The 26666-nt window shown below is 34.0% G+C and overlaps 3 protein-coding genes across 6 annotated transcripts; all 3 read left to right on the top strand.

The window, feature by feature from the left end:
- Positions 1 to 1957: 1957 nt before the first annotated feature.
- Positions 1958 to 5205, top strand: LOC135847741 (uncharacterized). 2 transcript variants are annotated; one of them, XM_065367434.1, is made up of 2 exons: positions 1958 to 2399; positions 2497 to 5205. In XM_065367434.1, the coding sequence occupies exon 2, from the start codon at positions 2503 to 2505 to the stop codon at positions 4351 to 4353; it is 1851 nt and encodes a 616-aa protein (XP_065223506.1). In that variant the 5' UTR covers positions 1958 to 2399; positions 2497 to 2502; the 3' UTR covers positions 4354 to 5205. The 2 variants fall into 2 exon arrangements, with proteins under 2 accessions (XP_065223506.1, XP_065223508.1); XM_065367436.1 differs by having other exon boundaries at positions 1958 to 2336.
- LOC135847742 (uncharacterized) lies at positions 4265 to 11346 on the top strand. 2 transcript variants are annotated; one of them, XM_065367438.1, is made up of 2 exons: positions 4265 to 4388; positions 8931 to 11346. In XM_065367438.1, the coding sequence occupies exon 2, from the start codon at positions 8937 to 8939 to the stop codon at positions 10764 to 10766; it is 1830 nt and encodes a 609-aa protein (XP_065223510.1). In that variant the 5' UTR covers positions 4265 to 4388; positions 8931 to 8936; the 3' UTR covers positions 10767 to 11346. The 2 variants fall into 2 exon arrangements, with proteins under 2 accessions (XP_065223510.1, XP_065223509.1); XM_065367437.1 differs by lacking the exon at positions 4265 to 4388 and adding an exon at positions 8400 to 8773.
- Positions 11347 to 17647: 6301 nt separating this feature from the next.
- On the top strand, positions 17648 to 20169 carry LOC135848169 (uncharacterized). 2 transcript variants are annotated; one of them, XM_065367981.1, is made up of 2 exons: positions 17648 to 17830; positions 17898 to 20169. In XM_065367981.1, exon 2 carries the CDS (start codon positions 17904 to 17906, stop codon positions 19602 to 19604), a length of 1701 nt encoding a protein of 566 aa, XP_065224053.1. In that variant the 5' UTR covers positions 17648 to 17830; positions 17898 to 17903; the 3' UTR covers positions 19605 to 20169. The 2 variants fall into 2 exon arrangements, with proteins under 2 accessions (XP_065224053.1, XP_065224054.1); XM_065367982.1 differs by having other exon boundaries at positions 17648 to 17791.
- The last annotated feature ends 6497 nt before the right edge of the window (positions 20170 to 26666 follow it).

Here is a 26666-nt window from a genome sequence, read left to right on the forward strand (position 1 = left end):
ACGTACTTCCCTCGTAAATATTCAAAAAGTAGATATTAATTTTTTTTTAGCTGTTTGATTTTATTTTTCAAAATCGCCAAAAGGCTTGGCTTTCTGATTTTTGTCAATGTTCTTTAAAAACTCAATTTTTTAACAAAATTTTCTAAAAGTTCTGACTGTTGTCAACATTGTCAAATGTGTTATCATGCATTATTGTGCCAAAAGTTCTTTTTTTCAGAATTAACGAGTAAAATCCCCGTTTTTTTTTTGTCAAAATATCCCGACAACCCTGTTTTTTTTTTCAAACCGGCATGAAATTCGGTCACTTGAAAAGTGACTTACAATTAGTCACTTATTTCACTTGCAAGAATTTTTGTCGCTATTTCGGCAAAAATGGCCCAAAAAAGTGACTTAGAAAATGATCAATATTTTTCATGGAAATCTTTCAGAATTATCATTTTAGAAAAAAAAAATTAAAAATCAACTGTTCAACATTAAAAATGTAAAACGATGCGAGTGGATAGAACTGATATTTCATAAACCGTGCAAAGTTAGATCGAAAGATCAGGAAAAAATCGATCACCTGTCAGAATTTCTAGTGCTGAAGTGCCTTTTTCGATTTTTGGTGAATTTTTGAAAATCAAATTTAGGAATTTAGGCCAAAAATGAGAGGAAAAAAAATCAAAATTTTACTAAATTAACCGAGAAAGCTGAAATTTGGGATGTACCTTATTTTCGACACGCCAAATCGATTGGAAACTGTTTTAACTCGTTTTGAGCAGCTCTGGAGCCTCCAGCAGATTTTTGAAACTCGAAATTCCCACAAAATTTCATCAAATGGAGTTGGAAAGCCAAAATTTATTCCTCAAACTAATTTCGATACGCCACGAAGTCGACTGCAGGTGGATTTCAAGTCGTTTTGGAGCTTCCAGCGACTTTTTGAAAATTACTGGAGTCACCAGATTTTTGAAATTTTATCAAATGGAGTTAGCAAGCTGAAATTTACTTCGCAAACTAATTTAAATACCATATGAAGTCGACTGCATGATGGTTTCAAATGGTTTTGAAGCTTCCAGCTTTTTTTTGGAAATTTCAATTTTCCAAAAAAATCCATAAACCTTTCAAAAAGTCGCTGGAGGCTCCAAAACGACTTTAAACCCGCAGTCGACTTCGTAGCGTATTGAAATCGGTTTACAGAATAAATTTCAGCTTTCCATCTCCATTTGATAAAATTTTAAGAAATTTCAAGTTTCAAAAATCTACTGGAAGCTCCAGTAATTCTCAAAAACTCGCTGGAGGTTCCAAAACGACTTGAAATCCGCCTGCAGTCGACTTCGTGGTGTATCGAAATTAGTTTGCGGAATTAATTTCGGCTTTCCAACTCCATTTGATGAAATTTTGTGAGAATTTCGAGTTTCAAAAATCTGCTGGAGGCTCCAGAACTGCTCAAAACGAGTTGAAACAGTTTCCAATCGATTTGACGTGTCGAAAATAGGGTATATCCCTAATTTCAGATTTCTTGGACAATTTCATATCCTATGTTGAAACGCAAAATCTGTGATTTTGGGCTGACCTGTCAATCAAAATGGCCGCCATTTTGTAAGTAGGGGCACATTTGGAAGTAGAAACTAATTTTTCGATTTTACTATAAACTTTTTAAAAAATCAAATTTTGGTTGAAAATTGGAAAAATTAAAAATTTTATTAAATCTGTCTAGAAAGCTAAAAATTAATTTGCATCCTGCTTTCGAACTCCTGGCCGTCAATAGTTCACGGTTTCGATACGTTTTGGAGCCTGCAGCAGATTTTTTTGATCCTCCAGTTCTCGGGAAAAAATGCAGCGAATGAAAATGAAATTCAGCACCTCTGTGTTAAAATTGGAATATAGAGTAACTTTGGTAACTTTCAGCTTTCCATCTCCATTTGATGAAATTTTGTGAAAATTTAAAGTTTCAAAAATCTGCTGCAGGCTTCAGGAATTATCGAAAAGTCACTGGAGCTAAAGCTAAAGTTTCATCTAGCTTTCCATTCTTGAATTTTAAAACAGAATTTTGTTTAAAACACTGTCTGTTTTTTTCTCGACGTTTAAAACACTGCTTTAAACGTTTCAAACATACGGTGATGTTTTAAACTGACAACACTGAAAATTATCAAATTATAGTGTTATCATCCGTATGGGAAACGTATTTGTCCCTCAAGTTAATTTTTTAACGAATTTCTGAATCAAAAATCTGTTTGTATTTTGAAGTGTTTTATTCGTTTTCCTGGTGTTTTTCGAACAACTTTTTAAAAAATTATACATTTTTGAAATTCTGTTCAGGTAATTTTGTAACCGTGACGTTTTTGGCGAGGAAGGAGGTAGTATTTCATCCAAGATCTTTCTTTCTAGTCTTGACGAAGCAATTTATTAAATTTGGAACAGTACGTGACCGATTTCGTGCTCCTAGTATTTGCTTGCTTGTCGTCGCCTGTTCTTCTCATATCATTCATATCATTAATTCGATCCTTACAATTCTAGGTTCTAATGGAAATGGAAGTTCAACATCACCAAGAAGTGGAAATGACCCAAGTCTTGTCAGAATTGTACGATATTTTCCATCCGACTCCGGTACCACTGAAACAACTATCAGCAATCGCCATTAGCCTACAAATATGGCGCTATAAAGTGAATGAATATCGCATAGGTGGAAAGTTGAAAGAATTTGACCCATGCAGCCTACGAAAAGATAATACCTGGATGAAAACTATGCTTCCTGATTTACCGTCCTCGGTTTACAAGACGATCGAAGAAGTTATCTCAAGATTCGGACATTCGATGGAATTTTGGCGAATTGAGCATTATGAAAGAGGATTTTGTTTTCAATACAGTGATGAGAACCATGTTTTAGAAGACTTCGATGATTTTTCTTGCGATTATGATGGCTCTATTGATTACGCGAGGACAGCCGAACGTATGATGCGTTGTGAACGATTCAATTCGAAAATGAAGTTTACAGTCGCTTGTATGTATTTCTTCGAAAACGATATAAGACGAGTTTGGCCATCTGTATCGAGAAACATGAACTTAGATGGTATTAATTCTTACGAATGCCCACAACTGTACTATTGGGATTGCCTTCTCACGAATAAATTACACCTTATACCAACCGGGACGAATGCATTTCTTGATGAAAGAGTTTTCAGGATGTGCATGCCTTGTAATAGACCTTCGGTCGAGTATTTTTGGAATCGTGTACCTGTGGAAAAACAAGTACAAAGAGCTGTTGCCCAGCTTAATGGTTATGATTTCGTTAGATTCATTTTACCAAAACTGAATGATCAGCAGCTCGATGAATTCGTCAACAACACAGATGTTCATGACTTGTATAAAGTGTTTATAAGTCTTCATTGCGATGAATGGGTTGTCCTGAGAACTTGGTACTACATTAGGAACATAATAAAGGAAAGTAATTTTACTAATTTGATCATTCGTATGTTTGCATACGAGTATAATGTAAGAGATAAATACTTTGACCGGGAAAAGTGGCCATATTTGAGTTGTCAGATATGGAATCATGCAACGCCTAATTTAAAACGATCGGTGATCGTCAGAGTTATTTCGTCGGACAGTAGCTGGTTCAATGGTATCCGTATGGCAGCCAATTATTCTGATTATAATAAGGTAAACGTCGAGTTGTTATTGACTACTCTACAAGATGCATCTTTGAAAGAAAGAAACTTATTCTGGCGTAATTGTTGGGATCGTTTAGTCGACGAAACACTAGTAGGCGAAGATTTGCAACGAGTAATAGAATTGTGCTTTGAGAACGAAGATGAGATCAATCAGTTCAAGCAGAACGTTCTGGTTAAAAGCGAAGATTTCTTTAAATTGTGTGTAAGATTATTGGAATGTGCGCTGTTCAAAAAATTGAATTCCTTAGTGCGTTTCTGTTGTCCCGAATCGCCAGCAGCGTGTAACTTCAGGGAACAAGTACTGCAATCGGTGTTTCTCGATGGACATTGGAATCTCACCGGTAAGCATGTCCATAAAGTCGATGAATTTAATGACTTTGTTAAAGATGTTTCTAGCAATTTTAAAAATCGGTTCATTTCGTCGCCTTCGTTTATGGAGCAGTTATTATTCCTTTTATCCAATGAATTCCAACATGTTTATTCGCATATGATCATCAAATTTATCGACACCCTTGTTACAACAGAAGATACCGTAATGCAAGCCAAAATGAATCTGATTGATGCGTTGAAAGCGTATTTGAAGAAGTATACATGTAAGCGTGGCGATACATTTCGTGACCTTGAGTTCGACTCGATTTTATTGTGGTGCTTGGGAAGTAATGAAAGAGTTGAAGAATTCAGACTAAACTGCGCTGCGTTGTAGAGCCAGATGGCAACAAAAATCAAGTCGGAGAATTTGTGAGTTTTTATTCTAAATAATTACGAGTTATCAAGTATGTACTTATGTTATAGGTTTTCTACGCAGGTAGGGTGCCTATGTTGAGAATTTTCATAAGATTTTCGAAGATGTGAAAGGATTTTACTGTTAAGTTATTGTGTATTCAGGCACCTTTTACACCTTTTACTAGTAGCTATTTTCGAGTTTCAGGTAGTTAATGATTTTTTGACATACAATTGAATGTTCAGGTGACCAAATCATCAACTGTAACGATTTTTTTATAAAATTTGTAGTAGTACAATTATGTTGTTTTGAATGTTGAGTAGTTGATTCGAGCTATTTCAGTCAAATTCAGACAGTTTTTGCTAATTTTATTTTTTTTCTCATTTTTGTTTTCGAAATGAGATTCTAATAGGTAATTTAATGAAGTTCTGAATTTTTTTTCCGAATAATTTGTGAGTGGTGTGTGTGTGCTTTCCAATATTTTCGAAGAGAATCAATTTTCAACGAATTTTCAAAATTTTCGTTGCTATTTTGGTGACTTGTTTCACAATAAGTACTTATACGACGAGTATTTCATTTATTTATGTAAGTTCTTGGTCAATTATTTTCGATTTTTGTTTATTTCATAATCAGAAGTTCTCGGAGAATTTGTTATTTTGAAGAGAAGTTGTATTTTAGATTTATTTTATTTTTATTACCCACGCTAGTATTTTTTATGATTTGATTTACCTATCAAGTATTCTCAACTATTTTGATTGGGTTATGAATTCTTGTATCTCAAATATCTGTATTAGATCATAAATATACCTATTAAAATGAAATTTCTTGTGATGTTTCGAATTCGTGTTTCTGGAATCATTTATTTTTTTTGGACATTTTAGAGCAGGGTGTTGATTTTCTGAAAAACCAGGAAAAGTCAAGGAATTTCACGTTTCCGGAAAAGTCGTTGAAATATCAGGGAAATTTTGAAATTTATTGTCTCTCCAAAATTAGGGAACCCTATAAAATTACTTATTTAATCGGTAATTATTATGTAGAACTTTGCCTATGCTGTTTTTTTTTTACCATTGTCTTGCATTTTGCTCGTGTGTTCTGCCTTTTTGGCCAAAACATTGAAAAAAATTCTGATTTTTGCCTCATAATTACCATAGAGTTTATGTTTCAGTGTTTTTTTTTTGTAAAAATTTCAAGTGTCTTTTTTGTGGAAATTCTCAGTAAGTGCTGCTTTTGTCAAAAAGTTCTAATTTTATGTACAATCGTGAAAAAGAATCCCAACATTTCCATAAGGATCTCGATTTTGTCACAGTCTCGTCTCCTGCCTGATAAAAATGTCTGTTTTCTGTGTGAGTTGAAAAAAGTGTAGTTTTTTTGTTTCGCCAAAATTATTTTAAAATAGTCTTATTTTATGCTACAAAATTGTCGATGTTCTATTCCGACATGTCAATGTTTTTTTTTTAGAAAACTGGAACATCTGAAAATCCACTGTAGGCTTCAGAATGGTTAGAAACCATCACGGATTGACTCGGTGGGGCGAAGGCGAAAATAGTGATGAAAACCAATTTTTAGCTTTCTAGTTTTTCATAAAATTTTGATTTTTTTTTTCTTTTTTGACCCAAATTGGAGGTTAAAAAAAACATTCGCCAAAAATCAAGAAATTGATTTTTTAACTTTTAAAATTTTTGCTGGTGATGTATTTTGGGGTCCTTTGTCGACGATTCTTTTTAAAGCGTTTTTGTTCCAGTTGAGGTACTTCCCTTGTAGTTGTAAAAGTATCCAAAAAGTATATATGCTTATTTTAGCTATTTGAATCTTTTTTTTCTCTCAAAATTGCCAAGAGGCTTGCTGATTTGGTTTTTTGTCAATGAAGTTCTGATTTAAATTGATGTCAAAATTGTGAAATGAATTATCATATTTGTCCCAGAAGTTATTTTTTTCAGAATTACCGAGTAAAAACCTACTTTTTTGACAAATGCTCAAAAAAGTCCTGCTTTTTTGCCAAATGCTCAAAAAAGTCCTGCTTTTTTGCCAAAATTATAAGTTTCCGTTTTCTGTCTACAATGACTTAAAAAACCCTGTTGTTTTGTCCAAATTCTCGAAAAAGATTACTACCTAGGTTAGAATTGCCGAAAGAAGTCCTCACCTAATTTTTGTAAGTATAATCAAAAAGTGCTAATTTTTTTATCGGAAACCATGTGGTTTTTACTTAAATTGGCAAAAAGTCGCTCGACTTTTTGCCAAAATATCCAGATTTTTTATTATTTTTTTAAACAATTTGTGTATAGAGCGGGAAAATAACGTAAAAAAGCAGGGGCAAAAAGGAAAAAATTGGCACATAAATTTTTTCTTCGGGAATGTGTTCGGATGGACCCTCTGAACCACCAAAAAAAACCGACTCTCCTACCCCTGGAGGAAAATTTCTTAGGGGGCTGAAACCGGTGCCGATTCACGTTTTTGGCGTTTTACTCCGTAAATATTAGGTTTTTGAGAAAAACTACCAGGACAAAAAATGTTCCCCTTCAAATTCTCGACAATTTGATACTACGCTCGATCCATTCCTCAAGGGGGGGTGTCCAAAAAAAAGGGGGGAAAGAGTAGGTGTTTCAAAAAAGGTCAGTCCAATAAATTGATCAAAATTACCACTTAAAATCATTCGTTTTCGCTCAATTTTTTTTTACAAAGTCTACTCACCCAACTACTAATCAAACTACCATTGGTTTGTCTTCAACCCTCCTCGGGGGTTAGTGAGGGTTGCTTGATTTTTCAAGTAACACACTACTGATTCATATATTTGAAAAACAAATCTGGACGTGCGATATATCGAATAGTATGTTTTCGAGGTAAGTAGAGCAGGAAAAAAGTGCATATTCTAGTTTAGTGTCTCAACAGCATACAAGTCGATATATCACTCGACTTTTCACGATTTTTCAAAATTTGGACCCTCATTTTGGGGCACACAGGGGCTTTGAGGAGTTGTAGGCAAAAAATAAGTTCATATTCGTACTCAGCGATTTCGAGAACATACCATTCAATATGTCACTCGACTTTTTACATTTTTTCAAAATTTTGGCCTTTTTTGGGGCAGTTGGGAGCTGTGAGGGGTCGGGCCCAAAAAATATGGCCATATTCGTGCTCAGCGACTTCGAAAACATTCAAGTCGATATATCACTCGACTTTTCACGATTTTTCAAAATTTTCACCCCTTCATTTTGGGGCACAGAGAGACATTGGGGGGTGGGACCCAAAAAATAAGTTCATATTCGCACTCGGCGACCTCGAAAACGTACCATTCGATATATCACACGACTTTTCAAGATTTTTCAAAATTTTGACCCCCACTTTGGGGCACAGAGGGGCTTTTAGGGGTTGTATGCAAAAAATGATTTTCATATTCGTATTCAGCGACCTCGAAAACATACTATTCGATATATCGCACGTCCAGATTTGTTTTTCAAATATATGATTCAGTAGTGTGTTACTTGAAAAATCAAGCAACCCTCACGAACCCCCGAGGAGGGTTGAAGACAAACCAATGGTAGTTTGATTAGTAGTTGGGTGAGTAGACTTTGTAAAAAAAATTTGAGCGAAAACGAATGATTTTAAGTGGTAATTTCGATCAATTTATTGGACTGACCTTTTTTGAAACACCTACTCTTTCCCCCCTTTTTTGGACACCCCCCTTGAGGAATGGGTATCGAGCGTAGTATCAAATTGTCGAGAATTTGAAGGGGAACATGTTTTGTCATGGTAGTTTTTCTCAAAAACCTAATATTTACGGAGTAAAACGCAAAAAACGTGAATCGGAACCGGTTTCAGCCCCCTAAAAAATTTTTTTCCAGGGGTAGGAGAGTCGGCTTTTTTTTGGTGGTTCAGAGGGTCCATCCGAAAACATTTCCGAAGAAAAAATTTATGTGTCAATTTTTTCCTTTTTAAAACCGCTATTTGCCCGCTCTAGTAATTTTTCATTTAATTATGTAAGTATTTATTTTTTGATTTTTGTAGTTCTCTTTTAAAATGGAACCACGTTGGTCCGAAAAATACCGGTTTGAATGAATTTAAAGTTTCCTCCCCGCCAAATTAGATTTAGGTGTTGGTAAATTTCTTGAACGTTCCATTACAGTACCTGCATACTTACAGGGTGACAGCTGGATTATTTTCATTGTTTTATTATACTGATGTGTATTCGTCGTTTTCTCGATATTTTTGAGCAACTTTAACTACTACTTACAAGTTTTTGAAATTATATTCAGGGGAGCTTGTAACCGAGATACTTTTTTTGTGAGAATGGGGTTGGGGTGGTATTTCTTCCAAGACCATTCATTCTGGTGTTGAGATTTTGTGGGACATCTTGAAAATTATCAATGAATGTTCTAAACAGCCACCGCTGCTTGGTATGATGAATGATGTAAGCTTATGAATATTTTGAAAAATTTAATAAAACCGTGTTCGCGAAGCAATTCATTAAATTGGGAACAGTACCTGTTAGATTTCGTACTTCCATTATTTCATTGCTTGTCGCGTTTTCTTCTCGTATCATTAATTCGATCCTTACAATATTCTAGGTCCAAATGGAAGTTCAACAACGCCAAGAACTAGAAGTGATCGAAGTCACGTCAGAAGTGTACGATATTTTGCATCCGACACCAGTTTCACTGAAACAACTATCAGCAATCGCCACTAGTCGAGAAATATGGCGGAGTAAAGTGAATGAATATCGCACAGGTAGAAAATTGGAGAATTTTAACCCATGCAGGCTGCACAGAGAAACCACCTGGATGAAAACTATGCTTCCTGATTTACCGTCCACGATTTACGAGACAATCGAAGAAGTTGTCTCAAGATTTGGGCATTCGATGGAAGCTTGGCTAACTCAGCATTACCAAACAGGATTTCGTTTTCAATACACTGATGAGAACCACGTTTTAGAAGACTTCGATAATTTTTCGTGCGATTATGACGGCTCTATTCATTATGTCAGAACAGCAGAACGTATGATGCATTGTGAAGGCTTCAATTTAGAAACGAAGTTTATAGTCGCTTGTATGTATTTCTTCGAAGACGATATAAGACGAATTTGGCCATCTGTATCGAGAAAAATGAACTTAGATTTGATTGATTTTTACTATTACCCGCAATGCTATTACTGGATTTGCCGTCTCTCGAATAAACTAGACAAAATACGAACCTGGGGTGGTCAAAGTGTTGACGAAAGAATGTTTGGAAGGTTCATGTCTTGTAATAGACCTTCGGTCGAGTATTTTTGGAATCGCTTACCTCTCGAAAAGCGAATGCAAGCTATTGATGCCCTTGGGTATTATGAATTTGTTAGATTCATTTTACCAAAACTAAACGACGAGCAGCTCGATAAATACGTCAATGATGAGGATGGTGATCGCTTATATGGAATGTTTCTAAACCTGCATTGCGATGAATGGGGCATTCTGAGAACTTGGTTGCACATTAGGAACATTATAAAGGAAAGTAATTTTACCAATCTTATTATTCGTATGTTTCTAGTTGAGGATGGTGAAGGTGAGTACCACCAACAGGAAAAGTGGAAATATTTGTGTTGTCAGATATGGAACCATACGCCGCTTAATTTAAAACAATCGATGATTAGTGTTATCTCATCCGACAACAGCTGGTTCGAAGGTACCAATATTAACTATGGTCATTATGAATTTGACGAGATGAACGTCGAGTTGCTATTGGCCATTCTGCAGGATGCATCTTTGAATGAAAGACATTCATTCTGGCGTAATTGCTGGAGTGATTTAATTGAACCAGTTCGAAGTAAAAATTTGCAACGAGTAATGGAATCTATTTTTGAGAACGAAGATGAGATTAATCAGTTCAAGCAAAACGTCATGATTAGCAGCGAAGTTGTCCTTGAACTTTGCGGTTCATTATTTAGAAAAAAATATTTTGTCGAATTGAATGCCTTTGTGAGTTTCTGTTGCCCGGAACCGCAGGCAGCGAACAACTTTAGAGAACAAATACTGCAGTCAGTTTTTCTCGGTGAAGATTGTTATCTCAGGAGTGCGATTGTTTGTGAAATCGAGAAATTTACCGAATTGGTCAAAGATGTTTCTGCCGATTTTAAAAATCGACTCATCTCGTCGCCTATATTCATGGAGCGTTTATCAAACATTATTTGCGCAGGACTTATTTCTTCGAAAACGATCATCAAATTTATCGATAATACCCTTGTTTCGACGGAAGAAACTGTAATGCAAGTCAAAATGAGTTTGATCGATTCGTTGAAAGAGTATTTGACTGGGAATTCATGGAACAGTGGTGATATATTTCGCAAGAATGTATTCAACTCGGTTTTGTTTTGGTGCTTGGGAAGTAATGAAGAAGTTGAAAAATTCAAACTGAACTGCACTTCGTTGTAAAGGCAGATAGCCATAAAAATCAAGTCAGAGAATGCGTTATTTTTTTCTCTCATCTAAGTTATGTTAGGTTTTTTATGTACTTATTTTTTATTATTTTCATTTAATTTACTAATTACCTATCATGATTGTATTTTGGTTGTGTTGTGAAGTAAAGTAAAACGGTATAACGTATGATTGAAATTGTTGAAGGAAAATGTTTCAATTTCTTGAATAGTAAATCATTCATTTGTTTTTTTGTTCCGAACAATTTTCGTGGCATTTTAAAGGATTTTAGGTATTAATTCTCAATTTGTTTTCATTATTTTTTACTCGATATTTGAATTTTCTTCCACATGTAAGACGTAAGTATAGTTATTCTTGATTAATACAGCCTATTTTTCAAGTTGAAATTGTCTTCAACTTGAAAATTCTTTTTGCATTTTTAAAAAAAATTTACTTAAGCTAATAATATTTTAATTTTTTTCTAATACTTAGGCCTAATTTTGATTGATTTTTTTTTTTTTGAATACCTACTCAAGGTAATCAGATAACTATAATGCTATGAAAAATGATTACCTAAGTATATAATTTTCGAAATATATTTTCATGATATCTTAAACGATTTCAAATTCATTTTATTGCAGTTAACAGCTTTCGCTGTATTCACAATGTCAAAATACATACAACAACAATAGGAATAAAACATAAAATGATTAAGTAGATAATAAAGGTTGAATAAGAACATTGAACCTGATACATTTTACAGTAATTTTACTTATCAGAAATTATAGATTGCATAGGTGCAATGCCACTAATGCCAGTAAACAGAAAACTGTAATTAAATAGGTATAGAGAGAAAAAGTGGATAAAAGTACAAATCATTTTAGAAAATAATTTAGGTACCTATTAGAAGAACTTTTTTTGTGGATATATAGAGGAGAAGGTACAATTATGGACCCAGGTACAAATATGGACCCCCCATGGTTTAGTGTACAACTACTAGCGCTACAGTCATGCTGGGTACTAAAAATTATACTACATAGTAGTGTAGTATTGATGATCCATGTACTTATTTCGGATCCATGTAAACTTGGGTGTCTCTCATCAGCAATTGTTTTTGTTTGCGCATTATTTTCTTGCCAATGGAAAATTTTACAAGTTTTTCATTCAGTAATTCATCAACTTCAAATAAAGTTTGGAAAAAAAATATTAGCGAAGTAAGTAGCTTACAATGTGTACTTTCAAAATATACTTTCATATTTGTCTGTACTTCAACTGATTTTCATAATTTTTTTCATTTTTCATAAACTGAACCGATTTTTTGCATGGGTATAAATATGGACCCCTAAATTTTTTTTAACTAATTCTGATTCAATATATTTTAGAATGTCGAGAAAAGTGTTATTAACAAAGAAGACAAGTCCAAAATGTCGAAAATGGAACCATGATTTTTTCATTTTTCATAAACCTGGCCAATTTTTTGCATGGGTATAAATATGGACCCCTAAATTTTTTTTCATCTAATTTTGATTCAATGGTTTTTAGAATACCGAGAAAAGTGTAATTAATATAAAGAAGACAAGTCCAAAGTATTGAAAAACATCTTTAAATAAATTTTTGTTCAATTTTCTGAAATTTTTATTCATTTTTTGAGGGGGGTCCATATTTGTACCCAAGTCCATATTTGTACCATTTTATGTCACTTTTCTAAATTTCAAATTTCTCCGCGAGTTTTCAACAAAAAAAATAAATTTTTTTACACAATATACCAGGGATGTGCCTTTACCGTAAAGTATTATTTTTTACATAGTTTACTTTACATGTAAAGTAAAATGTAATGTAAATTGAATATGTAAAGTAAAAGTAAAGTAAACTATTCTTTGTTTTTTTCGTTGGAAAATCAAAATTTGAATTAATTTCTCTTCGTTTTCGCGTTCTCAGCGTTTTTCTTTGCTTTGTTTTGGTTCTAATGATGGCATAATTACCTATTTTGTGTGATTATTGTTATTTTAACTTTAAATTGAGTGTCAGTGAGTCAAAATTGAAATCTGACATTCAAAACCCTAGGGTTTTGTACTTTGTTTACGTTGTTTTTTACAAAATTTTCATTTGTTTTCTCTTTTGTGCAAATTCATTTAATTTTTCATTGATTACATAGGCGTGACTGGAGCTTTTCTGGAGGTAGTGCCAAGATGGTGTGTGGGAGACGGGGGAGGGATATTCAATGTTCTCACAAGTTCTAAAACGTCAATATTCATGAAAGTATATCAAATATAATTAATTACTCATATTTTGAAAAATAACACATTCAAAACATTAAAACAATTAAGAAAATAGGTACTTGAAATTTAATCAAAATTTATTGTTTAAAGTTTTATTTGACGATCTTTTTTATTTTTAAAATCAGCGATGACGGACTCCACATTCACATTTTTGGCTAAATCTTGTTCCACATATGGCTGCATCAAATTATCAAGCCTTTCTTGTGACATCCTAACACGTAATTTTGATTTTACAGGAGTGAGCTCACAAAAACATCGCTCACATGAGCAACTAGTCACCTGAATAAGTCGAAAAAGTTGCACTTTTGTTAAATTCACTCATCCATTTGATCCAGTTCTCCACAAGGTATCTTGAACTCTTCTTCTGGCTCACAAGTTTGGCAGGTGAATTTTCAACTCTTATGAGTAGGTAAGGCTAATTCAGCTCCAAGTGTCTCAGTTGAAAATTCAAAATTTTCTGATAGATTTTCAATTTCTGAGGAAGTTATAGTCAAGAGAAATAAGTTCTCCATAGAAACTATAATATTATTCGTTTCTTGAGAAAAACGGTTATCTATTCTGGATATTTTAGAGAATCTAAGAAAGGGTAATATGTGCAAATTCTCATTTCCTGTTCTTTACTTTCATATAAGAATTAATTTTCTGGATTTTTATCGATTTTTTTGGATACACGCCTCATATTTGCATGTATTTCTGGGATTTCAATACCAATGCTTTCACATGTTTGGACAACCAATCGAAATTTATTTGGAAAACTATTGACATCATTGGGGTCATCTTCGTTTCTCAGTTTAAGTAGTGCACTTCAGAGGAGTTTTACATTAATGCTGTGCTGAGGTTTGAATTAGGATCTTGGAGAGATTGACTAGTCAGCAAAATTTAATTCAACACTGGCGACACTGTTTCTAAGCATAATGAAATTACTTTTTAAATTTTTTTTTGATAAATTGAAAATTTTGAATTTTACTTTTTTTTAAGTGAAAAATGAATAATATTTTTTTTTTTATTGAGAAATGATAGTCTAGAAAGAAACTGGAAAAAGTAGGCAGTGCCAGAACATGCCTGGCATGCCCTGCAGTCACGCCTATGATTGATTATGAACACAGAGATATTCAAAATGTGTTTTTAGGAACTCAAAACGTCAAAACAGTACAAAAACAGACCAAAAACACGAAAATTTACAAAGTTTACCTGTTAGTTTACTTTACAGTAAAATAAAAATATTTTACTTTACAAGTTTACATTACATTTTACAGTAAACTATGTAAAGTATTTAGTTTACGGCCAACCCTGCAATATACTAGCTAGAGCCTTTGGGCCGGTTCCCGTTTGCGAACCATGAATAGGAGAATTGACAGCCGAAAAGCAACCCGTTTGCGAACCACAATAGGATAGAGATGGCGAAGAAAAAGAATCATTATGCTCATACATTCAATTCAAAATGTACCCATTTGCAGTGATGGCAGCGTTCGCAAAAATTTGAACGGCGTTCGCGTTCGCGTTCATTTGAAATGAACGGCGTTCGCGTTCACGTTCATTTAAAAAGAACGCGATCGTGAACGTATGTCGTTCGCGAACGAGAACGCAAATGCATGATTTTGGAGACAATGATTAATGAATTGCAGCAAGTAACAGTTACATCCTAGGCCTATTCTAAACGCAATTTTTGCATTTTTATTGAAAAATAACTAAAAAAGGGTAAAAATTCTATACTTTACCACATTTTTTCAATGAAAATGGCTCAAAATGCAAAATTTGCCTGAAAAATGTTTCAAACTTTGAAATTTGCGTTCAATCAAAACGAACGCCGTTCGCGTTCGCGTTCTTTTGAAAAGAACGCGTTCACGTTCGCGTTCTTTCAAAAAAGAACGCGTTCCGTTCGCGTTCACGTTCGCGAACTTGGCGTTCACGAACGCGAACGCTGCCATCACTGCCCATTTGCGAACCAAACCCCAGAAGTAGGACTTTTGCGAACCACTCTGTTGTCCTTTTGCGTAAATATGATATGAGAAGTAGAAAAGTAGAATACCTATCATATTTCAATTTCGCTCCATTTGAAGGGTAAAAAGGATAAGATGGCGATCCAAAAATTTCATCTGAAAAGCACCCAAATCTTGGCTCTATATACAAATGCTCCGAAGGACTTTTTCATGCAAATTTTCAGGTCTAAGAATGCCTCTGCGAGACTTTCATTCCTGGCCCGAATTTCGAGTTCCATTACACGCTATAGGATTCAAATTCCTAATTTTCATTTCCCTCACCGCTGTGATTTTTATTGTCAATAGCATCTGTAAAGTGACCTAAAACTGCAAAATTTGATTTTTGAGATACTTACCTACAAGCAGTTCAAAGTGTCTACTACATATTTTTTTTTTCAAACTTCACTTTCTCCAAGTACATACATATTTGTGCATGGTGATTGACCCATTCCACTCCTCAAGATAGCTTCAAATATCATATTTTCCTTCCACATGACAGGGTCGTCTCATTTTTGAGGGGAAAAAATTTGCACTTTTATTAGGTCACTCTGCAATATTACTATCTTCGTTTTAAAATGCCCCTTTAAACATTCGTATAAGTTACGCAAAGCTTTGAAAAACCATTCAGAGATATTGAATTTTAGCTATTGGGGGAGGGGGTGTTTCCTGGACCACTGAGCAAAGTGAGTTATTAGGTGATGTTTTATTTTTAAGCCAAAAAGGTGTTGACATGTTCACACCTAACTGGTTGATAAGTATTGGTTCGCAAATATCTTACAATTGGCTTCAATATGAATCACTCGTTCGCTCGGAGTTCATTTTTAATTTGAATCTCGTTGGTTTGCAAATGTCTCACTTTTAGATCATTAATCAATGCAACAAAAGACCAATAATAACAATAGGGTGGTTCGCAAACGTCTTACGCCCGAGTCTTTGGTCTTTTGAATAGAGCATTTACAAAATTGCTGCATACCCTAGCGCCTGTGCCAAGGGATGACAACTTGGCCGGCACTACTATAGACGCATACGATTTCTCATGTAAAAAATGCAATTTTTTCGATTGTACGCGAGTTCGGGTGAACTTTCATGTAGTCTCAAATTAAAGGCAATAAAATTCTGTATCGATTGATCTTAAATTTTCATCATTTCGCGTAAAAATAACGATTTTATGAATACTTCTATTTTACTGATTTTTGAATAGTACGTACGTCATCTTTAAACTATAAACTACTCGAAATTTTCAATGAGCACATATGTGTTTTGAATGATTAAAATGTTCAGAATTTTATCCTCTTTAAAATGAGTTTTTCCCGAAAGCTGTACCTTTTACCGTTAAAAAGTTCTCGAAGCTTTAAGTTGCAAAAACCAGCTGCAGGCAGTAATCATTGAACTTTGAACTAAAATTAATCGAAATATTCAGTGAACACATAGGTATTTTAATGCAGAAAATTGTTTGTAATTTTATTTTCTTTAAAATGGGGGTTTCCCGAAAGCTCTGCCTTTTACCGTTCATAAGTTCTCGAAGCTTGAAGTTGCAAAAACAAGGCGAAAACCAGCTGCGAGCAGTATAAGTATTGAACTTTGAACTGAAATTAGGCTAACCGAAATTTTCAGCGAACACATAGGTATTTTAATACAACAAAACGTTCGTAATTTTATCCTACTTATTTGTACCAAAAGCTCTATCTTTTACCATTCAAAAACTCTGGAAGATCAAAGTTGCCGAAAGTGGTCAAATTGTATCATCACTGAGTAAGTACCTATAATACCTATCAGTTCATTTTGGTATTGATCAGTGACAACTTTTGGCAACTTTGATCTTCAAGAACTTTTGAACGGTAAAAGGCAGAGCTTTCGGGAAACCCCCATTTTAAAGAAAATAAAATTACAAACAATTTTCTGCATTAAAATACCTATGTGTTCACTGAATATTTCGATTAATTTTAGTTCAAAGTTCAATGATTACTGCCTGCAGCTGGTTTTTGCAACTTAAAGCTTCGAGAACTTTTTAACGGTAAAAGGTACAGCTTTCGGGAAAAACTCATTTTAAAGAGGATAAAATTCTGAACATTTTAATCATTCAAAACACATATGTGCTCATTGAAAATTTCGAGTAGTTTATAGTTTAAAGATGACGTACGTACTATTCAAAAATCAGTAAAATAGAAGTATTCATAAAATCGTTATTTTTACGCTAAATGATGAAAATTTAAGATCAATCGATACAGAATTTTATTGCCTTTAATTTGAGACTACATGAAAGTTCACCCGAACTCGCGTACAATCGAAAAAATTGCATTTTTTACATGAGAAATCGTATGCGTCTATAGTAGTGCCGGCCAAGTTGTCCTACCGTGGCACAGGCGCTAGGGTAAACTATCCCGCATTGCGCCATATGACAATGCTCTTATAGAGCATTAAATTTTGATAATTTTTTCTACCCTTTAAAGCCAAAAAGCTAGAGGGGGTCCATATTTGTACCTTCTCCTCTACATTTTGCCACTGAACAATATAGCTGTCTGAACTTTGAATCTTTTTTTTTTTTTTTTTTTTTTTTTGAAACTAGCTCAATGATTTTTTTAGAAAGCCCAATTTTTCGTAAAAATTATCAATTATTTAGTTATCATTATCAATTATCATCAAAGACCTAGAGTTGTCCCTCAGGTTCTTTTTTTTTCAGTGAATGAAAAATCTGTTTCTAATTTGATGTGTTTTATTCGTTTTCCTGCTGTTTTCGAGCAACTTTTTTAAAAATTACGAAGTTTTGAAATTCTGTTCAGATTAGGTAATTTTGTAACCGAGATATTTTGTGGCGAGGACGGAGGTAGTATTTCATACAAGACCCTTCTTTCTAGTCTTGAGATTCAATAATTCGATGTTGACAATTTTAGGTTCAGATGGAAGTTCAACTACACCAAGAACTGGAAATGGCCGAAGTCACGTCAGAAGTGTACGATATTATCCATCCGACTCCAGTTTCGCTGAAACAACTATCAGCAATCGCCGTTAGCCTACAAATATGGCGCTGTAAAGTGAATGAATATCGCATAGGTGGAAGAATGAAAGAATTTGACCCATGCAGCCTACGAAAAGAAAATACCTGGATGAAAACTATGCTTCCTGATTTACCGTCCACGATTTACAAAACGATCGAAGAAGTTGCCTCAAGATTTGGACATTCGATGGAAGCTTGGCAATTTTGGCATTATGAAAGAGGATTTCGTTTTCAATACACTGATGAGAACCGTGTTTTAGAAGACTTCGATGATTTTGTGTGCGATTATGACGGCTCTATTCATTACACGAGGACAGCCGAACGTATGATGCTTTGTGAACGATTTAATTCGAAAATTAAGTTTATAGTCGCTTGTATGTATTTCTACGAAGACGATATCAGACGAATTTGGCCGTCTGTATCGGGAAACATGTACGTAGATTTTATTGAATTTGATTGCCCGCAATTATATTACTGGATTTGTCGTCTCACGAATGAATTAGATAAAATACGAACCTGGGAGGGTATAACTGTTGATGAATATATGTTTAGGGAGTGCATACCTTATAATAGACCTTCCGTGGAGTATTTTTGGGATCGTATACCTCTCGAAAGTCGAATGCGAAAAGATGCAATTGGCTTCATACCGGGTTATGATATTGTTAGATTCATTTTACCAAAACTGAGTGATGAGCAGCTCGATGAATTCGTCAACGTTACGTTCGGTGTTGACTTGTGTACCATGTTTCTAGATCTCCATTGCGATGAATGGGTCGTCCTGAGAACTTGGTTCTACATCAGAAACATTATAAATAAAAGTAATTTCACTAATTTGATCGTTCATATGCTTGAAATTGAGGATGACGCTGGATATAAGATCGATGATCGGGAAAAGTGGGAGTATTTGTGTTGTCAGATATGGAACCATTCGCCTGCTACTTTGAAATCATCGGTGATTAGATTTATCTCATCCGACAATAGCTGGTTGGAAGATTTTAATCAGATGAACGTCGACTTGCTATTGACTATTCTGCAAGATGCATCTTCGGAAGAAAGAAACTCATTCTTGCGTAACTGTTGGAGTGAGTTGACTAAACGAGTTCGAAGAAAAAATTTGCAAGAAGTTGTTGAATTATGTTTTGAGAACGAGGATGAGCTTAATCAGTTCAAGCGAAACGTCATGATTAACAGCAGAGACATGCTTCGATACTGTGTGGCATTGTTGCAAGATTCGTGTTTCGAAGAATTGAATGCCTTTGCGAGTTTCTGTTGTGCCGAATTACAAGCTGCGAGAAATCTTAAACAACGAATACTGCAGTCGGCCTTTCTCGATGTAGATTGCAAACTTAGCCTTGACAATATCGTTAGGGTCGGAGACCTCAATGAATTTGTCAATGATGCGTTCGACAACGTTGATCTATCCACCGACTTTAAAAAAGAGCTGATTTCGTCTTCTTCATTTATGAAACATTTATGGCGCTTCGTCGTTCCCGATCAAAGTGTTTCATCTTTGAAAACGCTCGACAAATTTATTAATACCATGTTTTCTATTACGGAAGAAATCTTAATGCAAGCCAAACAGAGTTTTATTGATTCGTATTAATATGTAAGTATGTCACGTAATCACGACTGTTTATTTAGCAACCCTAAGTTCAGCTCAATTTTATAAATTCAGACAATTTTTCCTAATTTTTGTTTTGGAAATGAACTTATTCTAGGTATCTATTTTAATGAAGCTTTGAATTTTTTCCTGAATAATCTGTTAGGCTACTGCAGTTTTTGTGCTTTCCAATATTTTCATAGAGAATCAATTTTGAACGAATTTTTAAAAATTATTGTTGCTTTCAATTGGTGGGTACCTACTTACGTTAGTACTTATCTAGGTTTCATTTAAGTATTTATGTAAGTTTTCGGTCATATTATATTTTCGATTTTTTCTCAAGTAAGTAATTGATTTTTATCACATTTTCTCGCTCGCTGAATTTGTGTTTTTAAAAGAAAAATTATATTAGGTTATCTTAATTTCATTTTTATTTTATAACTAGAATGTATTTTTCATGTTTTGATTTGTTAAGTATTCTCAACTGTTTTGATTAGGTTGTAAATTCTTGTGTCTAAAATATCTGTATTGGATCACTAATATGCCTATCAAAATAAAATTTGCGTAATTTTCCATTGAATTTTTTTTTACATTTTTTCTAATTGTCTTTAAAAATGAAAACAATAAATTTAAAGTTCCCTCCCCACCAATAAACCCACTCCCCTTTTTGCCCCGCTTGTTCAATGTAGTTGCCACTGAAAAAATGGCGTTATAATCGTTCAAATAGAAGCATAAATCGCTTTACACGTGCTAAAGTTAATTCGGACGATTTGTAAGATATACATTTCCAAAATTTTGAATTTTCACAGTACAGCTGGAGGCTCCAACACAGCTTGAAACTATTTCAAATCAACTCAGCAAGTCAGCATGTTGAAATAATAGCGTAGGTATAAAGTAAATATTATTATTAGCATTCCAACATCATTGGCACAAATTGAATCCTCAAGTTTTCTTTTCGTTTAGGAAAATTTTCAGGATTTTTTAGATCATGAAGTTGATTGTCTGAAAAATTGGGAAAACTCAGATTGAGGAATTTTCGCGTTTCTGGAAAAATCGTGGAAATTTTTCAAAATCAGGAAATTTTATATTACCTGTTTAATCGATAGATGAATGATATTCTGCACAACTTTGCTTATCCTATTTTCTCTGCTTACACAGCTTAAAACGAGTAGGTACTTCTAATCGACTCACCCTGTTGAACTATTGGGGTATAAAGTAAAGGGTACGAGTATTCCCAGGTAAGATAGGTGAAATGGCCCTGTTCCCAGGTTTGGAAAATCTTGATGGATTATTGTTGGGACCAATAAAAATTTTCGAGCGGAATTTCCGCCCCCTAACCACTTCCCTTGGTCAGTAAAGCCAAAAAAACGCGTTTTTCGAGAGAAAAATTCTGTATCCATGAGTAGTGGGGGGAGAATTCTGGTACCACGCGGAATGTGTAGGGGAAGCCTGGGTCTTTCAACACGATTTTTTTCAACATTTTTTTATCGTTGGTGTAATACTTAATCAAGTAATTACAAACACCCCAAAAAAAAAAAAAATTATCGTAGTGGTGAGGGTAAAATTGACAAAATAAAACTTTGAACCGCCCCATCTCCTGATTGAAGGGTTGGGCACCAAAACTGTTTTCGCCATAATTAGTCTTTTTTTGTCTGCAAAAGGTTTTTTTTTTGCAAAATTATGCGAAGTTATGCGAAAAATGTTTGGAACGAAAAATATTGAGCTTCAAATTTTTTCCTAGTAAACGTGTTCAGAGAGTTGTCAAAACGCCCATCTACTGAAGTTAGCAAGGATTGTAATCATGAGGTCTGTGAATAAAAAAATACCAAAAAAAATACTTGGTGAGAAAAATCCATCGAAATGAAAATATCGCGAGTCAAACTTACAAAAAGTTAATACCAAGAATGAGCAAATTACCCAAAAATTGTTCAGAAATCTACCTAACTCAAAATCAGTAAGCAGAAAATACAAATTTCGATTTCAATTTTAATTTTCAAAAATTTTAACAAAATATTTTTCAAATTCAAAAGTTACCATACACATGACGTGTTCAACAAATCTTACCAAAATTCAAATACTTTGAAAAAAATCCCAAAATTGTACTACTTACCTATAAAAAAAGTCATCTAAAATTCGTTGTAGATCACCGGTTAGTTAAAAATCAGATTATTGTCCCACAATCAAGAGGTACCTACTTAGGTAATTTACGCGATTATAGAAAAATCATGGTCAACGTACTTATCATGAAAGTGAATGAAAAGAAGTGATTCCAAAAATAACCGAATAAGGAATAGTTATACAATTTATATTTTTCAATGGAAATTACAAACCATAACAAAATTGATTTACTCAATTCAAATCTGGCTTCACAATGAGAGGGAAAAAATTTCAGGGGGACAAATCGTTTGAAAAATCAATTTTTAGCATTTTTGAAAGGTCCTTTACCCACACGAAATATTTTGAAAAAAAAGTAAAATGCATTGTGTATCATATCTATAGACGTGATAAACATGCTCGTAGGTATCATTTTACTTACCTATAAGTATAAAATTGCACGTTTTTTTCGGGTCAGAATTTTTCTTTTTTGAAAAAGAACTAGAAAAAATTAATAGAAAAGGAAATCGATTATTCAACAATTTTGACAAAAAACAAAACGTCAAAATTATTTTGAAAATCCTAATTTTTGTCGAAATTGTCAAAAAAGCACTGTTTTTAGTCATAATTGTCGAAAAATACATTTTGTTCTGACGTTATCAAAAAAGCCCTAGGTAATAATTTTTGTAATTTGGCAATTTTGACAAAACATGGGATTTTTTTATATATTTTTTTTTTTAAACGAAAATTCTGTACAATTTTGGCGAAAATGTTACTTTTTTGACAATCACATGCTTATTCTGGCGATAAGATGTTTTGAACATTTTGGCTAAAAACAGGTGCTTTTTGGAAATTTTTACAAAAAGTTGAGATTTTTGATAATTTGGCACAAAAATATGAATTTTGGAAATTTTGGCCAACAACAGGGGGTTTTTGATCATTTTTACTGTTTTCTCGATATTTTTGAGCAACTTTTTTAAAAATTATATAAAATTTTGAAATTCTGTACAAGTGCAGGGTGTCTACAGGACGAAAAAACTACAAATTTACAAAAAAGGTACAAAATTGGAAAATGACCCAAAAAAAGTACAAAAAAACGTCAAAAATGTACGAAATTTTGAAAGAATTTAAATGTTGATTTGCCGACAAAATTACCATAATGTATCCTCAATATTTTTATTTTTTTCAAAAGCTTTTGCCCTCGCTTCGCTCGGGCTAAATTATTGTTTTCTATATTTTATTGTGTTTGGAAAGTAGTTAGTTTTAAACAAACCTTTTTAAAATGTCATTGGTGGAAAAACTGGATTTTTCACATTAAAAAATTACTACTGTTTCGCTTCTTGAAACTACAAATTTAGAAAAGCTCTTGCCCTCGCCTCGCTCGGGCCAATTTGGTGATTTTTTCCCAATTACAATTTCAAAAAACCATTGATAAAATTGAAAAAAATTGAGATAAGAAAAACAGAATTTCTTACATTAAAATTGATATTGTTCTGCTTTTCGAACTACAATTTTCTAAAGCTTTTGCCCTCCCTTAGCTTGGGATTGTTTTCTTTTCTTTTTCAAAATTGAAATTCTTTTTAAAAAAATCGTCAACAAAGTATTCAATTCTTAAAGTTTCAAAGTAAAAAATGAAGTTCTCGCATACCTACTTCCCAAAATACAATTTTTCAATAGTTTTCGCCTTCACTTGGACCTGTTCTATGACTTTCTTCTTATCAAAATTAACATCCTAAAAACATCTTTTCAATTCTAAAATTTTATAATCCAAAAAACTAACCCCTTGCATTAAAAAACATTGTTTTTTTATAGTTATCTCGAAATACAAATTTTCCAAAGTGTTTGCCCTCGCCTCGCTCGGGTCTTTCCTCTTTTTTTTTCAAAGTCTTGTTTTCCAGTGTTTTGAAATCAAATTTTCAAAAACTTTCGCCCTTGCTTCGCTCGGGCCAATTTTTTTCTTCTTTTAAAATTGGAGAAAAATCACTTTTGGGCCCCCGAAAATTCAAAACAGAAAATGAACATTTTTGTAAGTTTTTCTTACGTTTTCACTTGAAACGTAACGAGAAACAATCGATCAAATCGATTAACAGACGTGGATAGACTTTCCAATCACGAAAAATTAGAAATTTATTTAAATAAAAAATTTCAATAAAAAAATTGAACATAAATTCGTACGTACATAACGTATTTACAAATGACGATGTTTACGCTTAAAAAATTCTCGGAGTAATGAACTCTCTCAATAACATTCGAGACAGAGTTCAAAATAACGGACAAAAACGCTGCTAGCCAGCAATAACTCTAATTACGCAAATGCGTAAATTTAGGGTACTCCGCCTGGCGCAGCCACATATTACCGAACAAAAACGTTTACGAATTTAAATTTAAATAATATTCCTACGTACTGTAACGAAAATCTTTACACTCCCCCTTAAAATTAACATTTTTTAAATAAAAATAAATTTTACAATATTTCACCGAACGAACGAACATAATAAATGGGGTGGTGTATACAATAACGCGTAACATATGTGCGAAGTCGAAAATAAAATAACAACAATAAAAGGTACGTTTGATAACGTTTGTAATCAAAACATGACGATTATTTCAATTTATACATTAAATTGAACATTTTCTTAAAAATCTTTCGCGTAAGGGATTTGGTCATTGCATCTGCAATTTGGTCAGTCCCTGCAATTTTAACGAGTTGTACGATGTGTTTCTGTACGAGATCGCGAACGTGATGGACAGAAATATCAATGTGTCGCGTACGTTGACTTTCCGTAGTACTACCGGTAGCAATCGCCGAAGAGCTATCGGAGAAAACGGGGATCGTTTCGATTTTTATATTTAATTCCGAAAGAAAATTTCGCCACGAAAGACCTTGTTTAGCCGAATAAGAAAGTGCGATGTATTCCGATTCAGCACTCGATGTACTAACACAATTTTGTTTCTTGACCGACCAATCGATCAAGTTACCGTAATGGTATATCATTACTCCACTAGTGGATTTTCGGTCAATTAAATCCCTAGCAAAGTCGGCGTCAACGAATATTCGAAAATTATACCGGTCTTTAAAGTAAGAATCATACTTTAATTTTGTGTTCAACGTAGTTTTTAAATATTTCAATATGCGTAATGCATACTGATAAATTTCAGAATTAGCAAACTGCTGGTATCGTGACAAAAAATTTACCGGAAACGCAATGTCAGGTCTCGTACCACGAGAAATATATCCTAAACTACCTAACAGAGCTCTCACTTTGGTCTCGTACGATTTATCGAGTTTGGGTTTAACGATTTTAAGATTCGGTTCCATTGGAGAATAAACGTTATTGGCACTTTCGAGACCATACTCCTTTATCAGCGATTTGATATACGCTACCTGGTGTAAGTACGTACATTTATTACTTTTATTTCTATCGATTTCAATTCCCACGAATTTTTTACTCTCCCCGAGATCACGAATTCCAAATTTGTTTTCAAGAGAATCGACTAACCATTTGATTAGTTTAGAATCTCTGCCCGAAATTAAAAAATCATCTACGAAAACTACAAAGAAACATCTCAATGGATCTTTGCTATCGTAGTATACGCACGGTTCCACTTTGGATTGTACAAATCCCAACGATATCAAATACTCGTTTAATTTAGAATTCCAATTTTTTGGTGAGGTTTTTAAGCCATATAACGAACGTTTTAATACAAAGATTTTGTTTTTATCTACAGGTGAACCCTGCGGCGGCTTAAAAACTATCGTTCGAGTGATATCTCCGTTGAGAAATGCCGTTGATACGTCTAATTGCCTTAAAGGCCAATCGTTTACGGTCGCTACGTTAATTACCTCACGAATGATCGGATTATTTGGAGTCGGCGCGTAAATTTCTGTTAGCTCGTACTTATGGAGGTCTTTAAAACCTCTCAAGACGAGTCGAGCTTTGAATTTTACTCCTCCTTGGGTATTGATCTTCTTGGTCAAAACCCACTTCGAGTCGACTTGAGAGTAACTATCGGTTTTAAGCTCATCCAGCGTACTTTCATACCAAACTTCCTTTTTCTCCATCGCTTCAAGCTCTTCTTGAATTGCCTTACGCCAAAATTTACCCTCCGGACCTGATATCGCCTTTTCGTAGGTCAGTTCATTCGACTGTTTTTCGTTAGTAACCAAAGCACTTTGTTTTGTTGATGATTCATCGTTAGTTTCAGATTCATCATCGTCACTATCCGAAGAATCATCGCTCGAAGAATTCACCGAAAGAATATCGCTACCTATACTACTCAAGTAATTTTGATTCATGGCACCACTGGTCGATGGTATTGGATTTGCCAAACTCTCGCTGTTTTGCGTAAAGTCGATGAAATCATTTTCTACGTTTTCACCAGTCAAATCAGCATACGTTTTAGTTTCATCAAACTCAACGTTTGACGAAGGTATGATTTTGTTACGTTTTACATCGAGCATTAAATACCCAGTATCGGAAAAACCAGCCAAAATCATCGGTTCGGATTTTTCATCCAATTTATCACGTTTTTCTTTTGGTTTCAGAACAAAACCTACACTACCGAACAGTTTCAAATGAGACAGATCGGGACTACGTTTATTCCAAATTTCATACGGTGATTTCAAAGCCAATGAAGAATTTGGAATTCGGTTATACAGAAACGTTGCAGTGTACGCTGCGTATACCCAGTATTTCTTCGGGAGATTCGCGTCAATAAGAAGTGAGCGCATTTTTTCTTGTAACGTACGGAAAAAGCGCTCGACAGCGCCATTGTGTTGCGCTTTGTAAGGCTCAGAATTTTGCATCGACATGCCTTCTCGATTAACTACTTCCTTAAACTTTCCACCTACCAACTCAGGCGCATTATCGCATCTCACTCTCGCTATTTTTCGATTAAAAATATTTTGTACCAATTTACTATACGAGTCAAAATAGTACCCTACTTCGTCCTTTGTCCCCATGGCGTAGG

The sequence above is a fragment of the Planococcus citri genome, chromosome 5 (genome assembly GCF_950023065.1).
Source record: "Planococcus citri chromosome 5, ihPlaCitr1.1, whole genome shotgun sequence".
Lineage (NCBI taxonomy): Eukaryota > Metazoa > Arthropoda > Insecta > Hemiptera > Pseudococcidae > Planococcus > Planococcus citri.